Consider the following 27,702-nt stretch of genomic DNA (forward strand, 5'->3'; position numbering starts at 1 on the left):
TGGGTTAGTAAGGTGAAGAGGGAGTAGGATAGTGAGAGGAATTGTTTTCTTTTGGCAGCTTCAGCTCAGTATACACCAGATACTGAGCTTTGGTGCAGGTATTGGATCGGTGTCAGTCCACATGTGCTGTTGCTCCGGCTTATGTGTTGTTGCAGTGTTGTGAAGTGTGTGCGGCTTGTGGTGCGAGAGATGGTTGTGTGAGTTTTTGAGTGAGATAAGTATGCAGAGTTTGAGGTTATATTGGTAGTGGGTTACCTGACCTTTAGCATGCTAACAATCACAGTTTTCTCTAAGTGTGGCACTTGTTGGCCTTCACCGTTTTATCTAGAAGCGGCGCAGGCCAATGTTCAGAGTTCTATCTAGGTGTGGGCGTGCTAACATTCACAATCCTATCCAGGAGCGGCGCAGGCTGGTCTCACAGTTTTAAGTGTGGCACATGCTAACCTTCAAGTTTCATCTGGGCGCGGGCATGCTATCCTTCAATCAAAAACCTATCTAAATGCGACGCCGGATAATGTTCCCATTCTATCCAGATGCGACGCAGGCTAATGTCCACAACTCTATCTAAGTGTGGACATGCTAATATTTACAATTCTATCTAAGTGTGGACATGCTAGTATTTACAATTCTATCTAAGTGTGGACATGCCAATATTCACAATTCCATCTAGATGCGACGCAGGCTAATGTTCACAATTCTATCCAACCGTGGACATGCCAATATTCACAACTCTTTCCAAGTGTGGACGTGCCAGCATTCACAACTCCATCTAGATGCGACGCAGGCTGATGTTCACAATTCTATCAGAGTGCCATAATATTAGCATGCCCACACTTTATGTCACTGGGAGGTAAGATAGAGTGGCATTTTAAACACTTTTACAGTGTTTAGAAGCGTTGTGGGGCATCTGGGGGCACACTCACCTCTTTTTGTGGAGTGAAGGTGCTGGCGAGGACGCCACGCACCGGGAGTTTGTTTTCTTTTTTTTTACAAAATATGGGCCAGGACACCAATCATGGTGCAGGGGGAGGGTTGGGAGGCGGGATTGGGCTGGGGAAGGGGGAGAAGGAGGAAAGGGGCTGCAGCGCCGAGTGTGCAAACGTTTCCATTTTAAACACTTTTACAGTGTTTGGAAGCGTTGTGGGGCATCTGGGGGCACACTCACCTCAGCCAGGTCTTTTTGTGGAGTGAAGGTGCTGGCGAGGACGCCACGCACCGGGAGTTTGTTTTCCTTTTTTTGTTTTACAAAATATGGGCCAGGACACCAATCATGGTGCAGGGGGAGGGTTGGGAGGCGGGATTGGGCTGGGGAAGGGGGTGAAGGAGGAAGGGGGCTGCAGCGCCGAGTGCGCAAACGTTTCCATTTTACATGTAGTAAGCAGAGGATGAGACAAGATTGCTAACATGAGTTTTCATGTGGAGGTGTTGGTCGAGAAAGACGCCCAGTGTCTTAACCTTCTTTTGAACAGAAATGACGGTGTCTTTAATGCAAAGCTCTCATAAGCAGGACCTCATTTCCTAACCATGTTCGGAGTACCCACAACCAAGAGCTCGGTTTTATCTCTTTTCAGTGCGAGGCCATTTTGCACCATCCAATTTTCGATGAGAATGTATACATTATTGAGGAGAAACTTAACTTTGTAGTGAGTAGGATGACACACAGTGTCATCAGCGTAGTTCGTAAACGCTATCCCATTTTGCTCTAGAAGTGCAAAGAATGGGACCGTAAAGATGTTGTATGAACAGGGTGAAATATAGGCTCCCTGGGGTACACCAAATTCCAAGACTGTGGGGAGAGCTTCCGCCTCACCACAATAAACTCTGCATTCCAGATTGCTCAAGAATGAAGAAATCCATTGGGCTGCCTCGTTCGAGAAATTGGCCACGACATTCAACCTGGTGGTCAAGATAGAATGATCCACGAGGTCGAAGGCCGCCGACAAATCTAAGAGCATCCAAAATGATGGCATACCTCTGTCCATGCGATCTAGCAATCTGGACTTCAGTTCTACCAATGCAGCCTCAGTCCCAAATTCCTGCCTAAACCGAGATATATATTTATGAAGAATAGGATGAGCATTAAGATGGGCAGAGATTTCGACATAAGCTACCCGAGAAAATACAGGAAGGACCCAGACTACCCCTCCCTTCTGGCACTAACAGGTGTGCTTCACACCACATTAAACAGATTTTTGAATTAATCTGTGTTCTCATTCAGTAGATCACCACTGTTTTGTTACACAACAAAATTATTTATTTTTCTCATATATTAAAAAACCTGCTTAAAGCTATTGACATTCTTTGCATACGTTACCAAGCTGTAAAACAATGTTCTTGGTGCTCACATTGGTTCATCATATTGTACAATCATATAATGTAACTGCAGGATGTCACATACACAGTGAGAGGGTTAGTACTTGAAGTGACTTAAAGCGTAGCTTTTATAACAATACACCTATCAAGTCGACACATTTCGTGTTTCCAGCATGAACACAAAAATCGCTACTGTTTTAGTAGTAGTTCTCATGCTTTCCTCAAGACTGCTAGAAAGGAGGGGGGGGCACTGAATGATGTCTTGCTGATCCAGACCTTTTCTTGGCTAAGTAGTGTATCTGTTTTTATCCCTTCGGTGTCTCGGGTCAGTGTTTCTTGTATCAGAGGCCTTGCGTGCGCCTTGATTTATTCCTCATCTATAATGACTCAGAGGTTGTGATTTGGATGACTAGTGTTACTGCCATCTCGCCAAATGTTTCATCACCGTCTGAATCTGAGAGGAGCTGTAGACGCCAGTAGCTTCTGTCCATGTACTAATAAGCTACCCGATCCAACATCTTAAGCAGGAATGGGGTATTTGTGATCGGTCTGTAATTTAGCGGGTTATCGTCTGGTTGGCTAGGTTTTTTTTAGTATGGGCGTTATCCATCCTTTTTTATCCCCAAGGGCACGGAATTTTCTTGGAAAGAGGCAAATTTCCATATTGAGCATTATAGTTTTCATTACCAACAAGGTGGGGTAGGTTTCGAAAGAGAGTTTACTTTGCCAACAAGCCATTACATATTCTGGCATCATGGAAAGTTCAGGTAGGGTTTCTGTGAGGATTCAGCAGGATTCATCACAGGAGCCAGTTACAGGTAGGACATTTTCGACTTATCAGGGGAATACAGCGGGAAATTCTCGCGAGATTACTGTGGCAACACAGCAAGATGTGCTCGGGAAAACAACTGCATCACATGAACTAAAGAGCGATAGGGTTTAATGGAGATGGTTATGGAGGGACAAAGCAACTGAGGGGTGTGGAGGAAGCAAGAAAAGAGGAGAGGGGCACATGGCGAGTGCCTGTGAGCATGGTGAAACTCATTTTTGAGCGTTTTTTTCAGCTTAAGCGGGGGGGATACCGGGTGAATCTCGCAGGATTACTGTGGCAATTTTTTATTGTTTTTTCTGTTGTTGGGGGGAATTGGCACAAAGCTACCAAATGGATCAGAAATGAGTTCTGGGGAAATTACTGCAGGAATAGGGAATGGAACAAAAATATTTTACACAGGCAGAGATTGCAACTACTAGGCAGGGGAAAATGGGTCTTTGGGAAGACATTATTGGTGTAACTCAGCTGTGCTAACTGGCCATGGCCTAAGCAGCATCATTCGCAAATAGCTCAGCAAAATTACATCCAGGAATAATTATCTATGCACTACGTGATCAGCTATATTGTACGACAAGGTATTTATAAAAGTGGAAAGCGGGTGTACCAAGAGGTTTACTCAGCACAATGCCCTTAAAATCTGAAAGAACCTGCCACTCCTGCAATTTTTAAACATGCCTCAATGCCTGGCAGGATCATGTTGACTATATCATAGTTAAAGGTTACAATTAGATGGTATCTATAAAGCAAATGATGTTCAACCTACAGTGGACGGTGTTGTAGAGGGCAGAGAGCGCAACACATGGCCTGCATACTGCACAGCCTGGTTTGCCTCATCATGCCCACAATACAAGGGGGTACCGTTTGTACCTGTATAAGACTGCAAGATAATAGAACTCATTATGCTATACAATAGTTAAATAATGGTGTTAATCTTGGAGGATATGACCCAGCTTTTATGGCAGAACATTAGGCTTCGCAGCTTCACAATTTTTTCAAACAGCTCAACTTTCAAACTCTGAAGCACAACATGACATGTTTCATTTAGCATTACATACGTTACTAGTCATAAGTAGTGCATGCATGAAATGCTTACTTTGGGGAGCCCAATAGATTCCATGGCCCTTAACCACTGCACTGTGTTGTCCGTGTGTCGAAAATGGAGACCTGATCGCTAGAAGACAAAGGCAATTAGGTTAGGATCCAGTTATACCTAGACGTTGCCAAGCATTCCAAGGGCAAGATGCAAACACTCCCCAGAACAGCCGATCATGCAGTGCTGCTACAACATACATCATAGAGGATGACCGGAAGTAGAATGAATTAAGATGAACAATACATCTCTTCATCGGTAGCCAGGGGACTCTGGAATACCCAGAATATACAGCACAGACTATTAGGATCCAAACGCCTAACACTGGGAATGGCTCCAGGTGGAGGGAAGTTTGATTCCAGTATACTTGCTTCATCAGTTCCACAATGACCACTGCTGTGTCTACTGCTGGTCTTCATTGATTGTGCCACAGCAGAACGCTGAAGCCAAAGGAGCACAGACTGCCACATCTCTATGCTCGGTTTTGCTTTAGAGTCAATAGTGCATTATGCTATGCAATTTTCTGCATAGATGCACAAATAGCTTCATGTGTATTCAATTATTATGTTGTATTGCTTATAATGCAATTAGACTCATGGCATGCTGTTTTAAATAGCTTTGCAACATTTTTATGTGAAAACAATTACTCTGCAATGTTGGAATCTCAGATTATAGTATTAGCATAGACAAATATATTGAATGGCAAACGTCAATAATGTTACAAATAATCAAATAGTTTGCACCACAGCAGAAGAAATAATCATAGTGAAGTTTAAATTCATTATTCAATTTCATCAGACAAAATTCATAAATAGTCTAACATTCAAATCGCCTATCCAGAATGGGCTGATTACTTGCTCGAGTTGTAAATTCTGTCCTTCGCCCCTTAAAAAAAAAAACACAAGCATCTCTCATAAACATTTTGTAATCTATGCTCAAATTGGTTATGTCCATGGAAAACTTGCTACCATTGCATAACTACTCAGCTTCCTCGTCCATTTGTTAGTTTTGGGAGGCTTGGTTGGCTTCCAGTTGGTTATGATTAGACTACACGTCATCAAGGATTCCCAAAAATGGAGGCTCGTCTCCCTGCATTAACTTCTTTGCTTTGAGAGGCTTCCCATTGCAATATACATTTATATTTATTTTCCAGAATTGCCCCCCCCTCCCCAGCCTGTTCCCAGAAAGAGCATATTTTAAAATGGTGCCAAAAGTAGGTCCCTTTGTCCCAATTTACTGTCTACATCTCAAGCACAATTAATATGCAGCAGGGTTCAAGCCAGCTTGAGGTCTGGGTTACGGCGAAATAATGGATCCTCCACTGCTTTTTAACTTCAAGAATAGTGTAACTGAGGCAGGGGGTCCTCTCTGATTCCGATTTGGAGTAGCCTACAATGGCATCACATTCACATTTTACTCTGACATCATCATTAGTCAGCCTCATTAAAGACTGTATAGATATGGGAACTACGTCTGTTCATTCCCTCTAGATAATGACTTAATTGAATGTATAGTTATGTCCTTTTCCTAGTTTCCATCAGAAAACTACTAGATTGCCCATATCTTTAAAAATGTTGTTCACAAGAGCCACCCAACTCGCTACAATTTTAACAAAAGATGTTACTTCTGCTCCACCCATTAAATGGCCAAAAGAACCTACACAGCTTCTTTGCAACCCGTCACCATCAGAAAAAAAATAAAATGGGAAAAAGCAATTGTGTCACAGTGGTCAAATAGTCTTAGCTTCTGCACAGTTTGAATATCTCCCAAAAATCACCAACTTAAATCTCATTTTCGTAAATAACTTGTGAAAAAAATCAAAAAACAAAATTCCATTACCGGATCCTGGGGTTTTATTATGATATTTATCCAGGCATTCTCATTTCAGAAGAGTGTAATCAAGACATTCTCAAATCATCTGCTTTAAATAAGATAAAGCAGCTGATAAATAATTATTAAAACTGGCCAAAGCCCATCCCCTGCAGTTCTCTGCCCAGCTGCAGTGATTCCTTACCAGCTCACACACATACAACAATGGCACTATTCAATTTCTTAAAGACACCTTTTTGCCACAAGTGGTATATAACTTGAGGCAAAATAACGATTGGTATAGGCGTAATGAAACACCAATGAAAGTGGCATCTGTTTTTAAGATATGAAACCGCTTAAACACAATCTAGAAGAGGACTAAAATTCAGATAACACAAAGCCTGATTTTAGTTCGACACGTTTCTCACTGATATTTGGAGGGTATCAGCAGGGTGCAAAATTTGCATTAGCCACTGGGTAGTGATATTTGACTGTTGGCGAGTAAGAAATGGTGTGCTGGGTGCATGCAAGGAATTGAGGTGGCAAGTGGCTGTTCTATGGCTAGATAGTAGCATGCAACTTGCACTTTTGCCCCATGTCAGTATATGCAGTCTCAATTTCTTTGGGAAAACGGGATGCTGCTGCATTAATCAAAAGCACTTTCAATTTCGCATAGTTGATTCGGCAGCCAGCCGTGCGTGAACTTCTGAAATTCCTCTGGGGCAAGATGGCGAATTTATAGGTGTATTTTAGGAATGTTTTGTGACAAAAAGTTGCATGCCCCATTGTACTGTCTAAAATGCAAATCAAGGGTTTTGATGTATAGGGCAAACACGGTGGAGAACATGGGCACACCAGCATTCTGCTCCATTTTGTATTCATTTTATTTATATATTTGTAATGCGCCGAAAACTCACAGGCATCAGAGCGCAGGGCAGGGGACACTTACACAGTATGACAAACAGGAAGACAGGACAAGTCAGAAAGAGAAAACAATGCAGAAGAAAACAGATTAGTGAAATAGGTATGTTTTCAGCTGACAACGACAGTTGGCCAGATTTTTACAAGTCTCACAGACAAAGGCAGTGAATTCCAGAGATGGGCTGAAGTTACAGTGAACATTTTCCCTAGGCCATTTTCGCACTTGTAGATGGGTTGTGTCACCAGAGGCTGGCTGGAGGAGCAAAGGGCTCTTTCTGAAAGGTGAGGAGTCACCACGTGTTTAAGGTATACCGGGGCGTGACAGTAGAGACATCTGTGGACAAGAAATGCTGATTGGAATTGCATACGCGCATAGACTGGTAACCAATGGAGAGATTTCCGACTACTAGAGGTGTGATCTCTCCTAGATTTGCCTTTAACAATTCGCACAGCGTCATTCCGGGAGATTTGTAGTTTGGCCATGTTTTTTATGCTAGTGCCCAGTAGCAGTGCGTTAATCCAAACGCAAGAGAATGGTGGCACAGGTGATGGAAGCACAGTTGGTCTCTGAGAGAAAAGGGCGAATGTTACCAAGTAGGCAGAGGTGACATGAGCAAGATTTAGAGGTTTGATTAACCAGGTGTCTTCACTGAGAGAGGGATTCAGGTAGGAACCTATAGTCTTGACTTTTTCAACGACGAGATGGTACAATCATGAATAACAAAGTATTGATAGTCAGAGTGCAGTTTATCTCTAGTGTGGGGGGGGGGACAAAATGATCAGTAGCTCAGTCTTGTTGCCATTAAGGCACATCCAGTGGTGGTTCATCCATGACTCAATTTGAGCATACGTCTGTTTAAGAAGAGAAGAGTCTTTCTCATAGGTTCCTCTTAATTCTAGAACTAGCTGGGTGTCGTCAGTATCGTTCATGAAAAAGATCTCATTCTTTTCCAGGACTTCACAAAGGGGTCCGATATAAAGATTCAAAAGATGTGGAGAAAGAAAGGCCGCATGTGGAACACCACAGGTAAAAGGGGAAAAATGTGATGAAGCATTTCCGCAGCAGACTATAGAAACTCGTTGGGATATGAAGGACAGGAACCAGGTAAGGGAGTCTTCACAACATCTGTCAACGTTTGTAAGAGTAGTAATTAGCCGATCGTGATCAAGAAGGTCAAACGCAGCCGATAGGTCCACAAGGACCAGTAAGCCTGCTTTGCCTCCATCAGTAATCTCAAGCATGTCAGACCGCAAGTCAATTAGGGCTGTTTCAGTGCTATGAAGCAGTGTGAAACCAGATTGTCTGAGATGTAAAATCGCCATGTTTTCAATAAAAGCTTGATATTGGGTAGTCGTGATCTTATCCAAGGTTTTTAGTATAAAATTACAATTCATAATTGGTCTTAAGTTATTAGGATCGGTGGCATCTGGGCCAGGCTTCTTCACAAGGGGAGTGACAGTAACCGCTTTTATGGAAGTGGGCACCAGTTTCCAAGAGGGGGAGGAATTAACAAATCGGGAGAAGAACAATGACAAAATCTCTTTGTTAGCAAGCACTAGTTCGGGAGGACTAATGTTACCTGGGCACAAGGAAGGCCTAATATTGGCTAAGGTTTTAACCATGTCATAGGTTATAATATCCAAGAAAGCAAACCTGGAATGCTGTTCCATCACGGGCTGAGGGCCAGGGGATGCGACGGGGATTGGGGGGGGGGGTTGAAGCTCCTTAAACACGTTTTTAATCCTCTCTCTCATGCTGTAACAATCTTTCTTTCAAAAGCCAGTTGGGCCTTTATGCAATCTTGATTAGTAGGAGTAAAGTCTGTAAATCAAGCTTCTGGCTTTTCCAAGGATTTAAGAATTTCAAAAAGCTTTATGGGATTGTTGTTGGCCTCGGTGATCTGACAATTAAAAAAGTATTTTTTCATCAGAAATTGAGGATTTGTAGATTATATCCAGGTCTTTCCATTTGTTTTTATTTATTTCGGACTGTTGCCTGAGCCAAGCAGACTCTGATATCCTTTTAAATTTTTCTCCAAAAGGGTAACCTCTGTCGAAAACCATTTATTGTGGTTAGGATTATCCCGAACCGTTTTTGTCCTGCGAGTCGATTTATTAAGCCACTGAGGGTGGACTTGAATACATTAATGAGAACTTCAGCGGAGTCCATGTTCAGAGTAGAGGCCATGACATTGCCCATACATTCCTGAAGACCAGGGGCATTTATTTTACTGTAGTTGCTGCTAGAAACCTTTCTGGGTGGATCCTTGACTTTCTGCTGAAGACCAGGAAACTGAGTAAAACAGTCAATTATGTAATGGTCTGACCAGATACACAGGGACGTATTAGTTATATGGACCGTTAGGTTTCTAGTCTCGACCCAGACACGAGTGTTACCTTTCATTGAAGTTGGGTCACTATTAGCAACAATGTATCCGAGGTTGTTCAGACCGGCGGCTAAAGCAGCAGCTTCTTTGTCCTGGTTGTTTTAGAGCCATTTGTTGAACTCGCTGGCTAGAATAGCAGAGCAGTTAGGGCCACGTATCCCTCTGAGGAGAAGCACCATTTCCTTGTTAAAATCTGCCTTGTCAACAGGTGGTCGATAGACAACAATCAGATTGACACAGCTCTGTGGCGTGGGGTTCGTCCATGCAACTGCTATTGCCTCGACCACTCGGCTTCCCAGAGTTACCTCATTAGCTGAGGCTTCTTAGACCCCTTGCATTCACCTGAAGTTAAAATCTTTTGTAGCATTCAATAGGAGAACGGATTGTATTACATTACTATAAGGAACCATCACATTATCATGGAAGAGCCTAAGTCAAAAGGGCTTGGAAAGCCATTTGTAAAACAGATTCACAATGCAACAATTCCTCTCATGGGCCAGGCACAGCATGAAGATTGTGTATGTTCATTAGTAGGTGTTCAGCGGGCAACAAAGTGTAGTTCACACTTTGAGTCAACAAAATCACCATCAACATTACAGTCATTATATCGCCCGGAAAGAACAGGGTTGGGGAAAATATTTTTTTCTCCCACTATCCAGCTCTCTCTCCACATATTCTAGAAATTAAGTTTGTTTATATAATTATATCAGTCCTAGAAATGTTGAGATTGCTGAGCAGTAGGGAAAAAAAATATTATTGGTCCCACCAATGTTTTTTTCAAGATGCAATAACTCGAACTGGGTGGAGTGGAAAGGCATGAACAGTCACAACCTTGACAATCATTGTACATCTTGTTAGGTGCGTTTGACAGAGGTGGTCTCAGCCAATGGCATGCAATTTCGCTCAAGAGAGATGCAGGAGCGTTTGAAAGAGATGGGGATTATTCATTGTGGTACCTCTCTTTACCATCCAAGTTTAAATGGGCTGATGGAGAGGGTGAACAGGTTTGTACGGGGCAACAGTGAGTCATTGCCAACAGACTCAATTTGTAAGATGCTGGTAAAGAGATAGTGTTGGCATAAAGAATGACACCACACTCTACCACAGGAATAGCACGGTTTGTGATAAGGGGTAAAGAAACACAGCACAATGGTAACTCCAATGTGTATGGAAAATCAAGGGAACAGGGAAGCTATCGTGGAAGTGATAAAGCAAACAACAAGAGTTACAAAGAAATAAAGAACAATTTTATACATAGAATGGGCTTAACACATTCTATCAAGTCTAAAACATTGTGTGAGTGAAAAAGCCCAAGGATGACCATAAAGGCAACTTATATACACAATGCCTAAAAGAGTGTCTAAAGAGCACAGGGGCAAGTGAAGAGCTCTGCACCTAATAGAATTGAAGCAAAAAAGGGAGGGAGGGAGGGAAAATGGAAAGTTTGAAGCAGAGTTGTACAGAAAGAGACGTACTAGGCGATATTAAAAAAGGGTTGGAAAAAATGGAGATGTCCTAATGATGCACCTGTTAACATTTCCATGCTTGGGTCCATGGACTGTCCACATGACCTCCAACATATTGATGGCAATACATTCAAGCAACCAGGCTTGTGTTAAGAGCGGAGGACAGAGCCATTGCACATAGTATTTTCCCATATTGTCTGGTATGCGACAGGGCTGTGTTTTAGCCCCATTGGTATTTTCTCTTTATATTAATGGTTTACAGAATGAGTCTGAATGTCGACTCCCTTAAGATTGGAGTTATGGCCCTCCCTGTCTTAGCCTATACAGACAGTATGGTTCTTATTGCATGTACCCAAGAGCTTTACAAAGATGGACTGCTGGATATACAAGCTTTATGACTTAATTGGATTTAAAGGTGAACACTCAAAAATCTCCAGTAATGCTCTATATTAGAGCGTAATCTAGCATTAGAATATCTAAAAAACTTAGTGATGGATGTTCTATTCCTAGAGTTACAGAATTTGATTTCCTAGTGATGCATATTTCTTCAGGCCTGAAAGGGACTAGTCTCATCATGAAGCAGACTTCAAAGATGAAAGAAGCAATTAGGGGGAATCCCCCATTTTATAGCCATGTAAAAATGTCAACCACTGAATCCGAGTCTTAAGGTGCACCAGCTCCAAAGCAACGTTAAAATATGGTGCATCGTTCTGGGGCTTTTGTAATATTGACAAGTTGCAAATAATGGAAATTGACTTCCTCAAGAAATTCCTGTGTCTACCAAAGTCTGCCCCTAACTATGCGACTCGTGCCGAGTTAGGTCTAGGTTATCCTGAAGACGAACTGGGTCTGGAACCACACTTACACTGGTGTGATGAATCACCGGATGTCGCCACTTCTCCACTAGGGGAAGCCACTTTACATGAGGCAAGGGAGGTGATGCTACTACCTGAAAGTCCCCCCTGGGGGTGGTACTCAGCGGGTGGATCTCATTGGAAGGAAAGCCCCCCATGGGATTAGTGACAATCCGGGAGAACATTCTATCCCCATAGCCCACCTAACCCTAATCAGCCTTCCTCTCTGACTCCCCCCACACCTCCCACGATACAATCCCTAGTATTCCTATCTGTTTCTTTATACCAGTATGGTAAGGAGTACTGGGATGAGGAAGAATCCAACTGACACAATAGGAGTTCTCAAGACCAGTACTAAGATGAAGAAGAGTCCAGCTGACTTACTAGGAGCCCTCAAGTTCGCTACTGAGATAAGAAGGAGGTGCAGAAGCATAGAGAGCACCTCTCTGAATCATATTGAACAGTCTGGTCTATGTTGATTTCCTATTGGCCAAGACACAAGTGAAAAAGAAGAGGGAAATTCCCGTCAGAAGAGATGCTCCAGAGAACTCCACTGTGGTTGTGTCGTGTCTGGAAGCAGGAAACTGAAACGCCAGCTGATCAAGAGAGCTGGAGAGCGTGGTCTGCCTGGGACGCGACGCCAGAGACTAGAACGCTGCTGCAGAGCCACTGCAGAACTCAAACACAGTAGGGGGTCTCTGAGGGGAGTGGGGAGGCGAGAGACCCAGAAGCAGCCGATAGAGACCAGTGAGCAACCAGAGAAGGGATGGGAAACCAGAAGGCTTGCTGGGAGCCACGAAAGACTGTACTACCGTGGGACATGGGTCGGGATCCTGCATCTAGTGAGAAGTGTTCTCCAAAGCCATCTTCTTCGTGGCAGTCCCTGGGCGATTAGAACAAGAAGCAAAAGGGGTCTGGGACACAAAAGATAGAGAAAGCAATACTACAGGAGTCTGGGACCCGACAATAAGAATACCTGGCCGGATAATGAACCAAGTACAAAGTCAAAAGGGTCTGGGACCGGAAAGCAAGAAATCCAAGATGGCTGGGACCCAAAAGAGAGAGAAGCGAATATCACAGGGGTTTGATACCCAACAACAAGAATACCTGGCAGGATAGTGAACCGGGTACAAACTGTTTAGGATCAGGAAAAGACATGGGGAAGGGAGAGATACCCCTTGGCGTTTGTGGGCATTGTAAAAAGGAATCAAGAGGAGGGGGTCCTTCTCTGGACATTGTAAAAATATAAGACTCTTTATTCTATGGGCCTTATTGAACCTTCAATCCAAGGAACCTTTGTTGAGACTTTTGATTTGTATCCCTTAAGAAGAACATTTCATTTTGAATCACCCAAAAGTGCACTTTCAGAGATCATCTCGAAGGAAGAAACCTTTCTTCTGAGTCAACAATACATACCACTTTTCTTTAGTTGAATATAGTCTAAGGGTTGAAAATAGGTTTTTGGGCACAGGATGGTGAACTCTTGCTTTAGACGGACACCCTGTCACATTCCTGAGTATTATTTGAGGCAGGGGAATCTCTCTTAGAACTAGGGTCTGGCTGGGTGTCCTCTTTATTTTACTACCATTAAAGGTCTAGAGCCAGAAACATACCTCCTGTGTGCTGATCTCCTTCCACACCCTTACACTGGTTACGGATTTGGTCTAACTCTAGGGAAACTTTGACACAAAATATAATATTGGAGCTATTAAAGAGGAAGGGCATGCGTAAAATCTCTTTGTTACAATATATCAAAGAGTTTTTTTGCAACCCCATGTTCGATGGACAAAATCTTAGACTCAAAGTGCTCTTGTGCTCTTCTATTAAAGAAGCAAGGGCATCTAGGGGACTCTTGATCAGTGCCAATCGAAGCTATGTTGTTTCTGCTGCTAAAAACACTTTACAGGATTATTTAATCTGGAGTCATAAGGTTTATGACAGTTGGCTAATATAGAGAGCACATTTTACTGCTCTGCCGCTAAAAGATATCGCATCTAAATGGACTGACCAAGGACTGATACGAATTGCCCATTATGCAATGAGCCAAGCAAAAATGTATTACATTTTATCATGTTTTGCCCTGCCTATCTGCAAATAAGGGAAAGAACAATTCTTTTAATTTTAAGAGCGATTCATTTTACTCCATGCCGTCCTGCGCTGTCCTTCTTATGGCTAATTCACTTAGGGTAGCCTGGGCTTTAATCTCATATTTACGACAGGCTTTTTATTTAAGTAAGAAATCTGTTGATACTGCACACACTGTTTAAGTCTATGTACACAGTGTTAATAATTTTTCAGAGATTCTATTTCTTTCTTTTAGGAGTTTTTAACCTAATGGAATTGTGTTCTTTTAGCATGTAGGTTTTATGGAAGTATCAATTTCCAAAATAAATGTATTTGACTGACGTTTCATGGTTATTGTTCAATAACTTGCTGAATTCCTCTTTATTCTTTGTTGGGTTATTCTTTGCTGTCTATTTGGATGCCTTAGCAGGAAGATATCCTATAGAATCATCAGTACATGATGGCTGACCATAACATAGCACTGCTCTTGGCACAATAAGCATTCGATAGTAGTCCTATCCGGCGGGACACAGCTCCAGGTCTGCCAGTTACTGTAAGCTGCATCATGCACGTGCTTAAGATTCCTCTTTATATTTTTAGTGTATTAGCTACATCAATAGCGTCATTCAGATAAAGTGTGCGCGCAGCCAGGAATTAAACCTGTTCAACCGTGCCCAACTAAACATATGATAATAAGTGTAGGTGATTTATCATAACCTTCTTAAAGACTTTATAGTCCGCATTAAGAAATGTTCTGAGAGGATATGTCCCCGGTTGCCTGACGTTCTGACCAGGTTTCCCCATCAGATTTAAATTAGCCTGTAAGCCCTCCAACCCAGAGCATTAGGTGTTTCAGTTTATAATTGCTCATTGGCAACACTGTCGTCTTGCAAGCAGGACGACGCAGAGCAACACAGGTTCGAATCCCGGGCCTGCGCTTAGAAACCTCTTTGGTATTAAGGGTGTTATAAAAAAATATATATATACATAATTATTATAAGTGATTTGCATAGCTGTCTCCAAACATTTTTTTTAATACAATTCAGTAGTGAACCCATCAGAGCCTAGTGTATATACGGATCCGTTCCAGATTCCCGAATGCCGGTTACTCTGATAGGTGTTTGGTGATACTTAACTGTCAACAATGAGCCAACCAACCCATGAGTTTTTTTTCTTCATTTTTGGGTTCAATGATTAAAAACTTGCCATTCGAGCAGCTAATTTTGGTGAACATCAAGAAGCAGCAATTATGGTTATATTTTAACATTTTCATTGAAGGCAAGGAAATTGCACAGTGGTTAAGCCCTCATAGAACCCCATCTTTCTATCTCCCTTTTTCTAGACAACCCTCCGTCCTCTTTGTGTCCGGGTCTTCTAAGGTTATCTGAAATGTCGTATCCTACCCTGCAATCCTACTATGCCACCTTCCTAAAACGTCATCCTCATATGCACTAAATAGCACATGGAAAAATGAAGACTGTGGTATGTTTGCACACTTCCAATTCTCGGTGGTGTGCCACCGTAATATGTGTGTGCTGCAAATTCTTCCTGAAATGCAACATCAATGATGTGATACCCTGTAATGTTGTGCTTTTGCTTTTATGTATATTTATGTACATTTTTAGTATATTCATTTTGATTTCTGAAAAACGATGCTTGTTGTATGCAACGTGGTACCAAATTAAGCATATTCCATTGTAGAATTTTGTTATTGTAGCCAAGATTTTTGAAAATGATGCAGTTGAAGCTCAGTACATCATTGGTTTTCAATGTGTCTAAATCATTTCTCCTCTGGGGAGATTTTCAATGCATTTTCCTCAAACAACAGTGTCTGTAGAACTAGTCTGGGTTCTCAATTAGAACCTGTTAAAACATTTAGAAAATCCATGCTCTTTTTTTATCCTGAATTGCAGCAAGTTTGGAAATACTCAGTGCAAACAACGTTCCAACACGTAGGCCAATCAGCTTAGACTATCCTTCCTCCTGCAGAGGTTTCGGTGAGTTTAGTAGGAGTTTGGCGGTACAGCAGAGATTATGTGCAGTGTTTGCATATAAACGGCATTGGCCATAAAAAACATTTAAAGCATGCAAAATGTTTACAGGTTTATTTACAAAGAGTGTCCCAATTCCAAGCTCTCAGATTAGCGCAAATTAAGTCCCATGTTTTATTTGGCTCTCATTATTGCCATGGATGTTAATTCGGGTTGGGGCGCCCGCTAATGGTAGCCGCTGCTGGCCCTGGTCTTTAGCTTGCTACCCTGGTCACTGCAGGTTCCAGATGGCATCTCCTTGGACGGCCAGTATACTGCACCGATGCTTGCCTATTTTGGCTCTTCCTTTTCTAACAGCCTGCCAATTCATGGACCTGTCCACACTCTCCATCCCACCACCCCAATTGCATCTCCCCCACCTTGTGCAGGTCCATATTTCCATCCTGATCTTTGTCTGTAATATCCTTCCTACCCTCCTTCGCCCTGTGAGCATGGGACAATATGGTAGTTATAAGTTATTAGTCCGTATATGTTCAACATTGCATAATTGTTGTTGTGGTCACGTTTGTACGAGTACTATGTAGGACCTTTGTAATATGACTCTCCAGTTCCATTCCACTAGAACTTCATAAGGTAGCTGGAGGCAGCTGGAGGCTGGCGTGGTGGCAGTGGTTTGTATAAATAAACATCTCCTTCATATCAGAGTGTCTATGGTATGATCATTTGAGACCCCTTCCCTATCGCTGCCTGTACACAGGGTCCTTTCCTACTGCACAACGAGGCCTCTGCTACAGGGCTGCTGCATAACCCCAGAGGGGAGCCCAGTTAGTGGACTTTAAGTACAGTTACTTCCTCGAAATCCTGGTAGATTTAATGCAACTGTATTTCTATGAAATCGGGGGGGGGGGGTGTACATAGCATATGATGGCAACAATGCCATATGTCACACAGCTGCTTTGGTTCAAGTGGACATTTCGGCAGCTTTCTACATCGTGTAGCACACAACTCTCCTCAAACGAGACCACTGTTCTAGCGATTCTGAACATTCCCTTGACTGCTCAAATCATGCCCATAAAAAAAGAAAAAAATGTCCCTACTCCCTTTCCTCTCCACCCCATCCGGCATCCATTGAAGACCCTATCCTTCTCCTTTACAATTCATACCTTTTGCCCCAAAACCGTCTCCCCCAATCCCATGCCTTTCCTACAACTGCCCAATTTGCACGCAAATCTGACAAAAAAACGATCCTCTTCTCACTTTCCAACTTATGCAATGCCTCATCAAAACTAACCCCAACAAAACCAATTCGAATCAGCAAAGGTGCTTCCTTGATCATCATTCCCATGGCTAATAACCCAAAAGCAAGCCCCCTTTTACAGAACTGTAAACACAGCTCTAGTATTCTCCAAGCTTGACTAAAAAAACAATCTATTTGTGGGTGCTCCTCTAGATCCCTCTGGAAATACAAAGCCAAACAGCCCGATTCCTGCTACACAAGTTTTGCAAAAAACACATCTCCCGACATTAAATGTTATCCACTGGCTCCCGCTAGCAAAAAGAGGCACTGTTCAAAGCAATGCACAGTGCCCATAGAGAACTACACAATGCTGCCCGAGAATGCCAACATAATAGACTGATCAGATATATCACAACACATAAATATATATTTTGCAGTGAGAGCGTAGGTAGTGTGACGCTCCCTCCTTTAGACAGACTCTTGTGGGAGGAACTTTTTCTTAGAACACACACATGCAATCTGAAACTTGCCTTTAGACATGCACTTAAAGCTGGTCTATGATCTTCTTCAATAGTTTAACACCAGGTCCATAAAGAAAGGAGCTCAATAGGACAAAAGAACAAATATCCATACACCATAGAAGCCTTTACCCCACACATGCATCTCCCATCTACCTCCTCAGCACACTACTGAATGGGATCAATACCCCAATTATAACTCTTACCAGTTTCAAGCCACATGTCCTCCTTTACCAACAGCCCACACGGTCTCCCATCATCACACCCCCACTAAACAACTCTTAAGACATGGTTTATGGCTTACAACAGGTAATGGATCAACACAGCTGATCAGTGACAAACACCATACTGAGCTAAAGGACCCACCAGTCAAACATAAAACGGGTACAGCTATGCCTACTCCCTTGTTGGGTGTACTGCTGTGTAAGTGGGGTGGTGCAAGCCAATCTCTTCCAGGAGTTGCTCCCTTTGCATGCTGACAATCTGAGAAATCTTGCTTCCTACTACCCACGGTAAGCTTCAGCAACAGAGAACTCAAACTAACCCTACCTGCCTCAGGAAAAACACTTTAAGGACAGTGCCAAAAAAAACGCCCTCTTTTACCCCCACAATCTGAAACTGATCTCCTTTCTAATGTCGTCACACAATCTTGGTGATTCAGACACTCATGTCATGTTAAGATTTGACTACTTTAAAACTTTGAACATGGGCAAACCCCACAGCACACAAACAGCTAGACCTGGCACAGAGTAGCGCACCTAGGGAGATCTTGCGATAGAAAATGTACTAATATGTCTCCAGTTTTTCAGATCTTGCACTGGCTCTTGTTGAGACAAAGTAGAATTGAAAATCATCTGCACTGTACACTGTGCGGTTTGGCACTCCAAAACCTGCAAGGACATAGACCAAACCCTTGCCAAATGCCTATCAGAATCGATGCATGGATAACAACACCCTTAAACTCAATCTGGATAAAACCGAAATCATGATCACGCCCAACCACCTTTCTATCCAACTGCCCTTATAATGGCATGTGGCAATGGGAACCAGAACAGAACCCTCCAAATTGGTTAAAAATCTTGGAATTCTGATGAACAATGAGTTAACACTGGAACCTCAAGTTAACGCGATAGTAAAGAAATGCTTCTTAGAACTACGATCAGATGGAAATTAACCTTTCTCACTTTTCCACGCAGAACACTTGCCATTACCTCACTTAAGTCAAGAATAGACTAGGTCAACAGCATCTACCTTAGCATGCCAGACTGCCTCACCAAAAAACAACACATTCAGGATGCAGCAGCAAGCCTCCTTACAATCGACAAGAGAGAACACATAGTTCCAGCATCATGATCACTACACTCAGCCCTACAGATAAGGGGTGTATTGGCAATTTATTCCCTTAAAATATGCAAATACTCCTAAAAATAAAATGAGGGAGTTAAAATACTCCCAACAAAAATAGGAAATAGACACATAGGAGCCTATCATTCTGTTTTCACCCACATAGCTGCATAGACAACTACGGATCAGAAGTGCACATAGTGCCAAAGGAAGAAACTACTATTAATGACCAATCTGAAAAGGTAAAGATGTATCGTTTTAGTATGAAAACCTTGGTGCAAAGAAATATTTTTTACAAAACATTTCTTTTACAGTTAAAACATTCTTACTCGCTTATTAAATACTCCCATTGGAAATGAGACTTACATTTGTACTCCCTAAAAACATTTATTTACTCCCAACTTAAAAAGAAATATGGAGTCAATCTCACTCCAAAATCTTAACTGGAGCACTGACTACACTAGCTACCAGTCGAGAAGGGTCTATTTCAAAACCCACTTCATTATCCAGAGAACAATTCACGGCCAAGCAGCAAAATAGCTGCAAGAGGAAAATCTCCATCCAATGCCCAAATAAACCTGAGGTCTCACAAAATAAGCCTTGAACCCAATCCTTATGCGAAAATGAAATATGGTGGATCAGCCTTTTCAAGCATCTTATGAAACTCTGGAAATCCCTTCCAAGGGAATTCGCACAACATATGAACAGCTGACCTTCAGGAAGGCAGTGAAAACAACTCATTAGTATGCCGAGCTAACTTGCAAGCCATAGCGGACTAAGGCACGCTGGGTTTCAGTTACCCAACAAGCTACCTGCCCAACTGCGACTCAACCCGATGTCATGAAGATTGCACTCTTTCCCTCACTAACACATAATAAAAAACCCTCCATACTCTTGCAAACATCCCACATGCAAACCAACTATGCCACACACACACACAACACCTTTAAACCCCATCACCACACCGACATCAAACAGCAGAACTCCACATCCCCTTCAATAACTCACAAAATCTCAACACGGCCAAAGGATACTTATGTGATGGCCTCGCATATGGAAGCAAACGCCTAGAACACCCACCAACCCAGACCATCTAGTAGCAAACCCACACACAGTGACCGGTTTTTCCAAAGTGAAACTACCAACGCCATAGCAAAAGCACTCGCCTTGTGCAATCTCCCTCTTCTCCCACTATCAAACCCCACCCCTCTTATTTTCAGATCCTCTTGGGCGCCTGGAGACCATGCAAATGGCAGCAGTGCACAATATAACTCACAGCCCAAAACGCCAGTCCAGGGCACACCTCTGCCTCCTTCTCCATTGTCTGTCCCCCAACAACAGACTCAATTCAAATCGAAGGCATCAGTCCTTCCAGACACCAGACTCCGATTGGCTGGGCTCACTGAAGTGTGCAGTGAATGCACTAAGACAAGGCACCATCACTGCAAAGCTATACCAATCACCGCTGTGAGCTTTACACCAAAAAATTGTCGGACTTTGACCAAAGGTGACAATACCAATGAAATGATGCATTCGAGACATTTTGGTGCAAGCTTTGATAGGCATGTGACTGCAGAACCTTGAATTGTGACAGCCAGTGCCTAACATATCAAGACCACACCTGGCATGTGAGGATATAACATATAAGATGGCGTTTGGCTCAAAGGTTGGTCCTGTCACATCTAGAAGAGCCTCACATAGCCTGTCTTGAATGTCACACAGATTTACTGAAGTCAAGCAAAAAGTGTTCAGCCATGGGACATCCAAGATCAGCTTCAACGGTTAGGTTCATGGTTTGTTTATACCGTGCCAGTCACCAAAGTGTTGGTCTAACAGCACAGAGACGTGTCTGGAAATATGTCTATGTGCTCATACTTGTGACAAGGTCTACACAGATTGTATAAACTTTAACCGCACAGCTTGATGTGGCCCCCTGTAAAATCGTGTCGTATATAGAGATTTGGAAATTTGGTTGGCATTTTGAACATGCCCTTGCCACTCACTAATCTCCAACGGCCAACTCCAAAATCCCTATCACATAACATTTACTTGTGAGGTGCCCATCATAAGCTCCCACAGACAGAGTTACGGGAAAGAAATGGGTGGCTGATGGATGAAAACAGAAGACACTGAAGTGTCTATATAGGAGGACATACCGAGCGGATTATGGCAGCATCCACGAATGTGGAGCTGTATTTGGCATTTCATGGTTTAGCCTGGTGTGTGAGGGTATAACTGCCATCTGATTCTATCTTGGCATATGAAGACCCTGTCCTGGATTATACTGATTCTGGGTATACCAGTCACAGAAAGGCATCACTCTAGCTAAAATATGGTTGGTAATGTGCCAAAATCACATTACATGACCCATCAGTATTGTACACGCCAGCAAACAGCAGCAAATGCCCACCCTAACTACTATTTAGGGGAGTGTTCTATCAAGACACCCCCTCAGATGTTACCAGGACTTCCCAAGAACTAGTCAGGCGGCATTAAAACACACCTCCACACAAGCCCAAATATTCTATATTCGATACAGATGGGCTATGCAACGATGGCTTAGATGCTGTGGATAAACTCCTCCTTACGCCACCCTCTTCCATCATGAGCATATGGTTTCAACAAGGGGACTACAAACTGCGGCTCCAGATGTTTTGGACTAGGACTTCCATGATCCCTCACCGTTACTATGCTGTCTGGGGCTGATGGTAACTGTAGCCCAAAACATCTGGAGAGCCAAAAGGTCGCAGACCTCTGATTTAAGCCCATTTCTTTGAAGGAGCTGGGCCAAGTTTTCAAGTCTACCTGTGGTACTTGGCTACACTAGGAGTTTTCAAACCCATGCTGCACGCCAGCAAGCTACCCCAACAAATAAATTCAATTCATAAAACAGGCGCGACATAGGATAAACAGAACCAGCTTTATTCTCTGTCAGAATGGGCAGGCTGAACGTCTACAGGGCCTAGGGTCTATAACTGAAACACAATAGGTATAACTTTACTGAAAGCATTTGGGTTGGGTTACTGAGAGCTTCTTCTCCCGGGAGGATAGCTCAGCGGCAACATGCCCGCCTTGGAAACAAGACGACACGAAGCAACACAGGTTCGATCCCTGGGTCCGAGTATGCAAATAAATATTCCTGTAACAGCGCCTCGATGCCCCCGGGCTGTGTGAGCGCTTTAAAAATGCAAATAAATAAATACCCAGGGAACCACTGGTGCTTCCATTATACACACTATTACCAACACATATTTCTTCCCACTTGCTTATGGTTTTTGTCAAGCTGTATTATAGCCAACAATGCAGAACTTGTCCTACTGGGCTACAGTCTCATTGCCGACATTATGACCTCCTCATGTATCTTCTGTCCATAGATAGGCTTTGCCAGGGATTGAGATTATAGCCCTCAGTGTGCTCTTAGACCTCTCTAGTCCCTTTGCTACACTCTGGGTTCAGGTAGGTAGCCGGTCAGTGACCCCCTCTGCGTGGTCATGTGCTCTTTTATATTTGGCCGATTACTTTGATTGCCTAATCTTGTTTCAAGGTAGGTTGCTCCCCATTTTCTCCGGACGCTCAGTCTATGATTGGGAATTCACCTAGGCTAATTGCTCTTCAACCAGTGTTCTTCCTAATCTACTAACTGTCCCCAGTTGTGGTAGCCAATTAGACATCGGTCAGTAATTATTGTGAGGGAGACAGTGCAAAGCAGCAGCCAAGGGTTTAAAAGGTTGCAGCACCATTTCAAAGTCAGGGGGGAGACATCTAGCAAGTTTGTGTCCACTGTGTGAGCCCAGAGACGTCTTTATGGGAGGACAAAAGGGGCACTTGCCCCGGGCCCCCACCATGGAGGGGGCCCCAGCAAGGAGCCTTATTTTTTTTTTTTAAGTCAGTTTCCCCAAGTCACCAAAATTAAGTATTACACATCAGGATTTTCTATGGTGTGCTGCTATGGCTAAGCCTATTTTCTGTCTGTTGTTGACGAGCACATTTTGTTCTGATCTTTTTTTCCTGTAATGCTATGTTCACTGTGTTATACATAGTTTGCGTGTCACAACAACTGTAGCATTCTCACCTTTCTGTGGGGATTAAATTGTTCATGTGCAATAGCCAAAGTTGATAAATGTGAGTGCACCAATGGTTCAGAGGAAAGCTCAGTGTGTTAAGCACTCATTGCAGAGATCTGCGTTCATATGCAATGTTACAATACCAAATTCCAGCAAGGCCGGCTCAGCGTTTCGAATGTATGAAGTTGTTAAGCCTGCATGTATATGTACTTTGTTATATAGCACTCCAGGTGTTATCATCACCAATGTACCTGTACTAGATAGCAGTTGCTATATAACCTAACATAGTGTCAGTATGATGAATGTCTAGAAATTGGTTTGTCTAGATGAGGAGTTGTAAAACCTGGGTAGGCACCTCCATTGATGACAATAAAGTGTTAGAGGAGTTTATGTATCCAAATTCCAGACTGTGAAACCAAAGCGCTCATGCTTGGATCCTGGCTTTACCAGCAGATGATACAGTGATCCTGGACAAATCTTATATCACTGACAGTACTGTACTGCCGTCTACGAAAAGGTTTGGTTCTCACATTCTGGTGGCATTGTTTAGCCAATTACCTGATATTTCCTATCATGTAGGCCATTTGAGTGGAAAGAGTTCTAGACAGAAGAGAGCAGACCAGATATTGCAGGCTTCTTACAAGCATATTTTAAGGTCTGCTTATGTGACAACAAAACGGCTTGCTTTTTTGTACAATTCAAAGGTTTGTCTGCCCGTTTTTTAAATACCATTGCACACGCCTGTGTTTGGGGTGTATTTAAAGCTTTACAATACAAAAGAGAAACCTATCTGAAATCTTTTAAGATCTCATCCATTAGTATGCTGGTATTTATATACGTTCCTTGATGATGGAGACAATGAAGCTAGAATCATTCCCATTTTGCATAATATGTTTCTAGAACGTATTGTTTTGTAAATTGTTTATATTGGGTTATGTGATTTTCATACTTTCCAAGTCAGTTCTGTAAAATGGGTTTATTTTAGTTTAAGGTAAAAGCTAGAAAATAAATTGGTAAAGAGCAGAAATTGCAGAGTAGGTACGAATCCCAGCTTCACCTCTTAATCAATGTGTGATCCTGGGTATCTCATTTAATCTTCTATTTCCTCCCCTGTCAAAATTGCAAGTCCCTTAACCTTTCGAAATTGTCAGCCCTTCAGAGTGATTACGTTCTCAGGGTATGATCTTTAAAAAAGACTCACCCATGGTTTCACTGGCTATATATGGAGTTGCTTCCTCTATAATGATAGTGCGCATTGATATATTAAACACCACAGCCATCTGTTTCTTTGCTCTTGAATGGCAACAATGCTTGAAAACCATGTCCCACTTTTAATTTCGGTCTATCTGGATACAGACACCTTCCTGGTATCTTCAAATCGTCATCCACTCTCTATGCTATGGTATGTGCAGTTTTATCCTTGCTTCCCTTGGTTGCCTGTATCCATGCTTGAGCACTTTTGCTGTCTGTGAGCCAGCTAATCTGAGTCGTTTGACTATTCTGGATTATGTGTACTTTTGTCATTAAATCTGTGTCCTGCAGTTATACCTTCCACGTGGCTGCTATTGATGAAATGTTTGGTGTGCCTATGCTTGAACGCATGTACCCTCGTCGTAGACTGCTAATGTTGCCCTTGACATGCTACTTGTTTATCACTCTGATTACAAGAACGAAGAGGGTAAGGTATCTGAATGGGAGTTTACCATGTTTATTTTCATCTCTGTGATGCAGCATATCTAGCTATGGGTTGTTATCGTGATACGGGGTGTGGCGCACTAGATATTCTATATCCATGAATTCCTTTGTTCTGTTGGAGGGGGCCCCCAGAGGTGTCCGTGCCCCGGCCCCCAAAGTTTTTAAACTGGCCCTGTGTAAGCCAGAGTCGTCTTGGTATCTGCAGGAAGGTTGGCGAGTGATCCTGCATATCGAAGTGCTGTTTTTTCTTGTCCGCTCATGAGCACAAAGTTTACACATAAGCAGTCGCAATATAAGAACTTCTCTCTCAATTTGATGGCACGCCCTCTAGGACACTTCTGCTTTCAGTTACTCTTGGTGCCAAACCCTGAGAGTGTCCAGGAAGTGGATATTGTGGAGTGGTGTCATACCAAGAGGTACTGCAGTATGTCAGATGAATGGGCAGACTCACATGGTTTCGACCCATGCCTGGACTGTGGAGGTTGCACAGCACCAGCTCCTGCTAATAGGAAACATGACAACCTGGGACTGATGGGCAGACTCTGGGGAGGAGGTGCCCTGCAAACCCACCAATCTAGCCCTCCACGCTTGGGTTGGCATTCCTGGTCTCCAAAGAACTTCTAAATGCTAAAGGAGGGCTAATCAATGTGACTGTCAAAAATAAAGCAAAACCAACTGACCCATCAGAAAAGGGCAACATCTTCAAATTAAGATAAGAAGGTGATAATGGGTAACTAATTTAGCAAGATAAGGTAAAGTAGTACAAGATCAAATCTGCTTGTCCTTCCACAGGGATAGTGCACAAAGAGTGGTATAGACAGAAGAGCACAAACAACTTTTCACTTATTCTTCACAGACTTCATTTTCATAGCTCAGAATCATAGTTCCATAACAAATCCTCCTGAGGCGGGAATATTAGGAACCTGCATCTATGGTCTAGAAGAGTTTCTAATGCCACCTGAAGTACAACCTTTTCTTACCCTATACCAGTTTTGCACCATGCTGGCCAGTTCCTTTCTTCTTGTCCCACAGGACTGCATTACCCAGAAGGTCTAGCAGTGGAAGAAAGAGTAAGGAACCCAATCTTGGAGAGAGCCGGCTAGGAACTGCAATACCGCAGAGTGATCAACACAGCAAACCAGCAATTTAGATGCTCTGAGTAACACAGACATTTAAGTAAACAATGATTGAACCTGCATCATGACCGTAGAGTGGGTCCATATCAAACCAGCAATCCAGACGCTCAACGTGATATTGATATTTTATTTCTATCACGCTCGTAGACAAGTGTTTTAGAGCGCAAGGTGAACTGTGAGGATGACTGTACCTTCAAACCGGCAATCAAGATGCTCCATTTTATACTGATTCAAACTCTGATTGGAGATGGTCAACATTTCCAAAGGCCGGAGGACACATGTACTAAAGGAGGGGCTTAAAGCACATGATATGTGTTCACATACCTGTAATTCAGCCCCTGGAGAGAAGGAAGCCAGCGGTTAGGCCATGGAACCAGCTGTGGTAGAGAACTAATGGAAGGGGAAGGGTGTGGATAAATAAAAAAGGGCACAGGAACACCATACAGTGTGGGTTGTTTGGGTGAGGTCAAGGGAAGAGAAGGAGGATCAAAGCACCAAGCGGAGGAAGGACAGTGCAGAGGAATATTTAGGATTGCTGGAAGTGTGTGCAAGGTGAGGTATTGGTAGGAGAAAGTGGTCCTTGGGTGTGAGCACATGCAAGGCGAGGGAGTGTGGTTAATGGATACAGTGAATTAAATTGGATGTAAAGGTGACTGGGAGAGTGAAAAGAGTGTGACTACGCGAGGAGGAGTGGCTGAACTATAGAGTAGTAGAGCAGTGATGGGAGAGTAGTGGAGAGAGGGACTACAGTAGTGGATGGGAGAGTAGTGGAGAGAGGGACTACAGTAGTGGATGAAAGAACATCGGTGGGAGAGGGAGAGAAAAGGGGAATCAGAGAAAGAAGGGAGCAACAGTAAAGTTAGATCAGGGAAAGAGCATACAAAGAGAAACCTGGGTGCTTGGAAGGCTCTGCTTCTTAGTAACAGTGATTGTGGGGAACCAGCTTAGGATCCATCTAGATTGGTCCCTGAGGAAGTGAGAGAGATCCAGTGTTTGCATGCAGGTCATCACAACCAGTCAGGCAGTTGATAGGCAGTAGGGGTTACCAATCTCTAGTGCCCATCTTGGGAATAGGCAAAGGAGGAACCATCCGGGGAAGATGAAAGAGGGGGAATGGCCCGTAGGGAGCCCCTCCTGTACTGTCTTTGAGAGTTGGTTTGTTCATCGTCCACCTGTGACATCCAGGAGTAGGTGGAAGCAACCCACTATACAGAATGCTACAAAAAGTGAGTTTGCCATACCCCAACAATCTTTATATAGAAAGAAAATGCTCAGCATGTCAGCCTACTGAAGGAACATAAACATATATAATTGCGATAGTGGCCTAAAGATGGGTGTTGTGAGTATTGATGAGGCATTGAAAGGTTATTCTGTCATTCCCACCATGGCAAGCGTGCCATATTACCAGAACTTGTCCCCAAAATCACTCAATTTAAGTTCTTGCATAATGAATTTCCAATGCATTAGCTCCCTTTATGGCAGCTTTACCTTGCCATTTAGCTTACAAAAGGCAACCTACCCACCCTAAATTCCTGTCTTTTGTTCATATCCAATGAAAGGTGTTAATTTGTATAAAGATTTATCATCATTAAAGTTTTATCCTATATACAAAACATGTGTTTGCTTAGCTGGTGCACAGACAAGAGTTGGGTCTTGCGCACTCACTCAAGGAGCAACATTTTTACTCTTTCTGCATAACTACACTTGTGCTAATCACTCCTATGCATCTAGATGGCAAAGTGATAATGAAACGGCTCGGCCCATCAAGAGTGGTTGCCAGTTACAGTACAACCTGGCCCTTTAACTTGGGTGGATCCGGTGTTTGTTCAGGGTTTTGCCATGTGGAAGACCATTGTGGGCCCTCTTCGGGGGTCAAGGTTGTTTGACAAGAGGGGCTTGCTTCCCGGAGGTTATAACTGCTATTTCGATGGAGACAGACAGCCTAGGGATCAACAGAGAACACCAAGCCCGAAAATGTAAA

At 43.0% G+C, this 27,702-nt stretch overlaps 1 protein-coding gene across 2 annotated transcripts in view; it reads right to left on the reverse strand.

The window, feature by feature from the left end:
* IQGAP2 (IQ motif containing GTPase activating protein 2) overlaps nucleotides 1-27,702 on the reverse strand; it is a 1,674,846-nt gene that overhangs the window by 1,123,581 nt on the left and 523,563 nt on the right. For both annotated transcript variants that reach the window (XM_069627448.1, XM_069627449.1), the window contains exon 4: nucleotides 4,239-4,316. In XM_069627448.1, the coding sequence (XP_069483549.1) occupies nucleotides 4,239-4,316 (78 nt within the window). The remainder of the gene's footprint in view (nucleotides 1-4,238; nucleotides 4,317-27,702) is intronic.

Source organism: Ambystoma mexicanum, chromosome 6p (genome assembly GCF_040938575.1).
Source record: "Ambystoma mexicanum isolate Mex_15411 chromosome 6p, UKY_AmexF1_1, whole genome shotgun sequence".
Lineage (NCBI taxonomy): Eukaryota > Metazoa > Chordata > Amphibia > Caudata > Ambystomatidae > Ambystoma > Ambystoma mexicanum.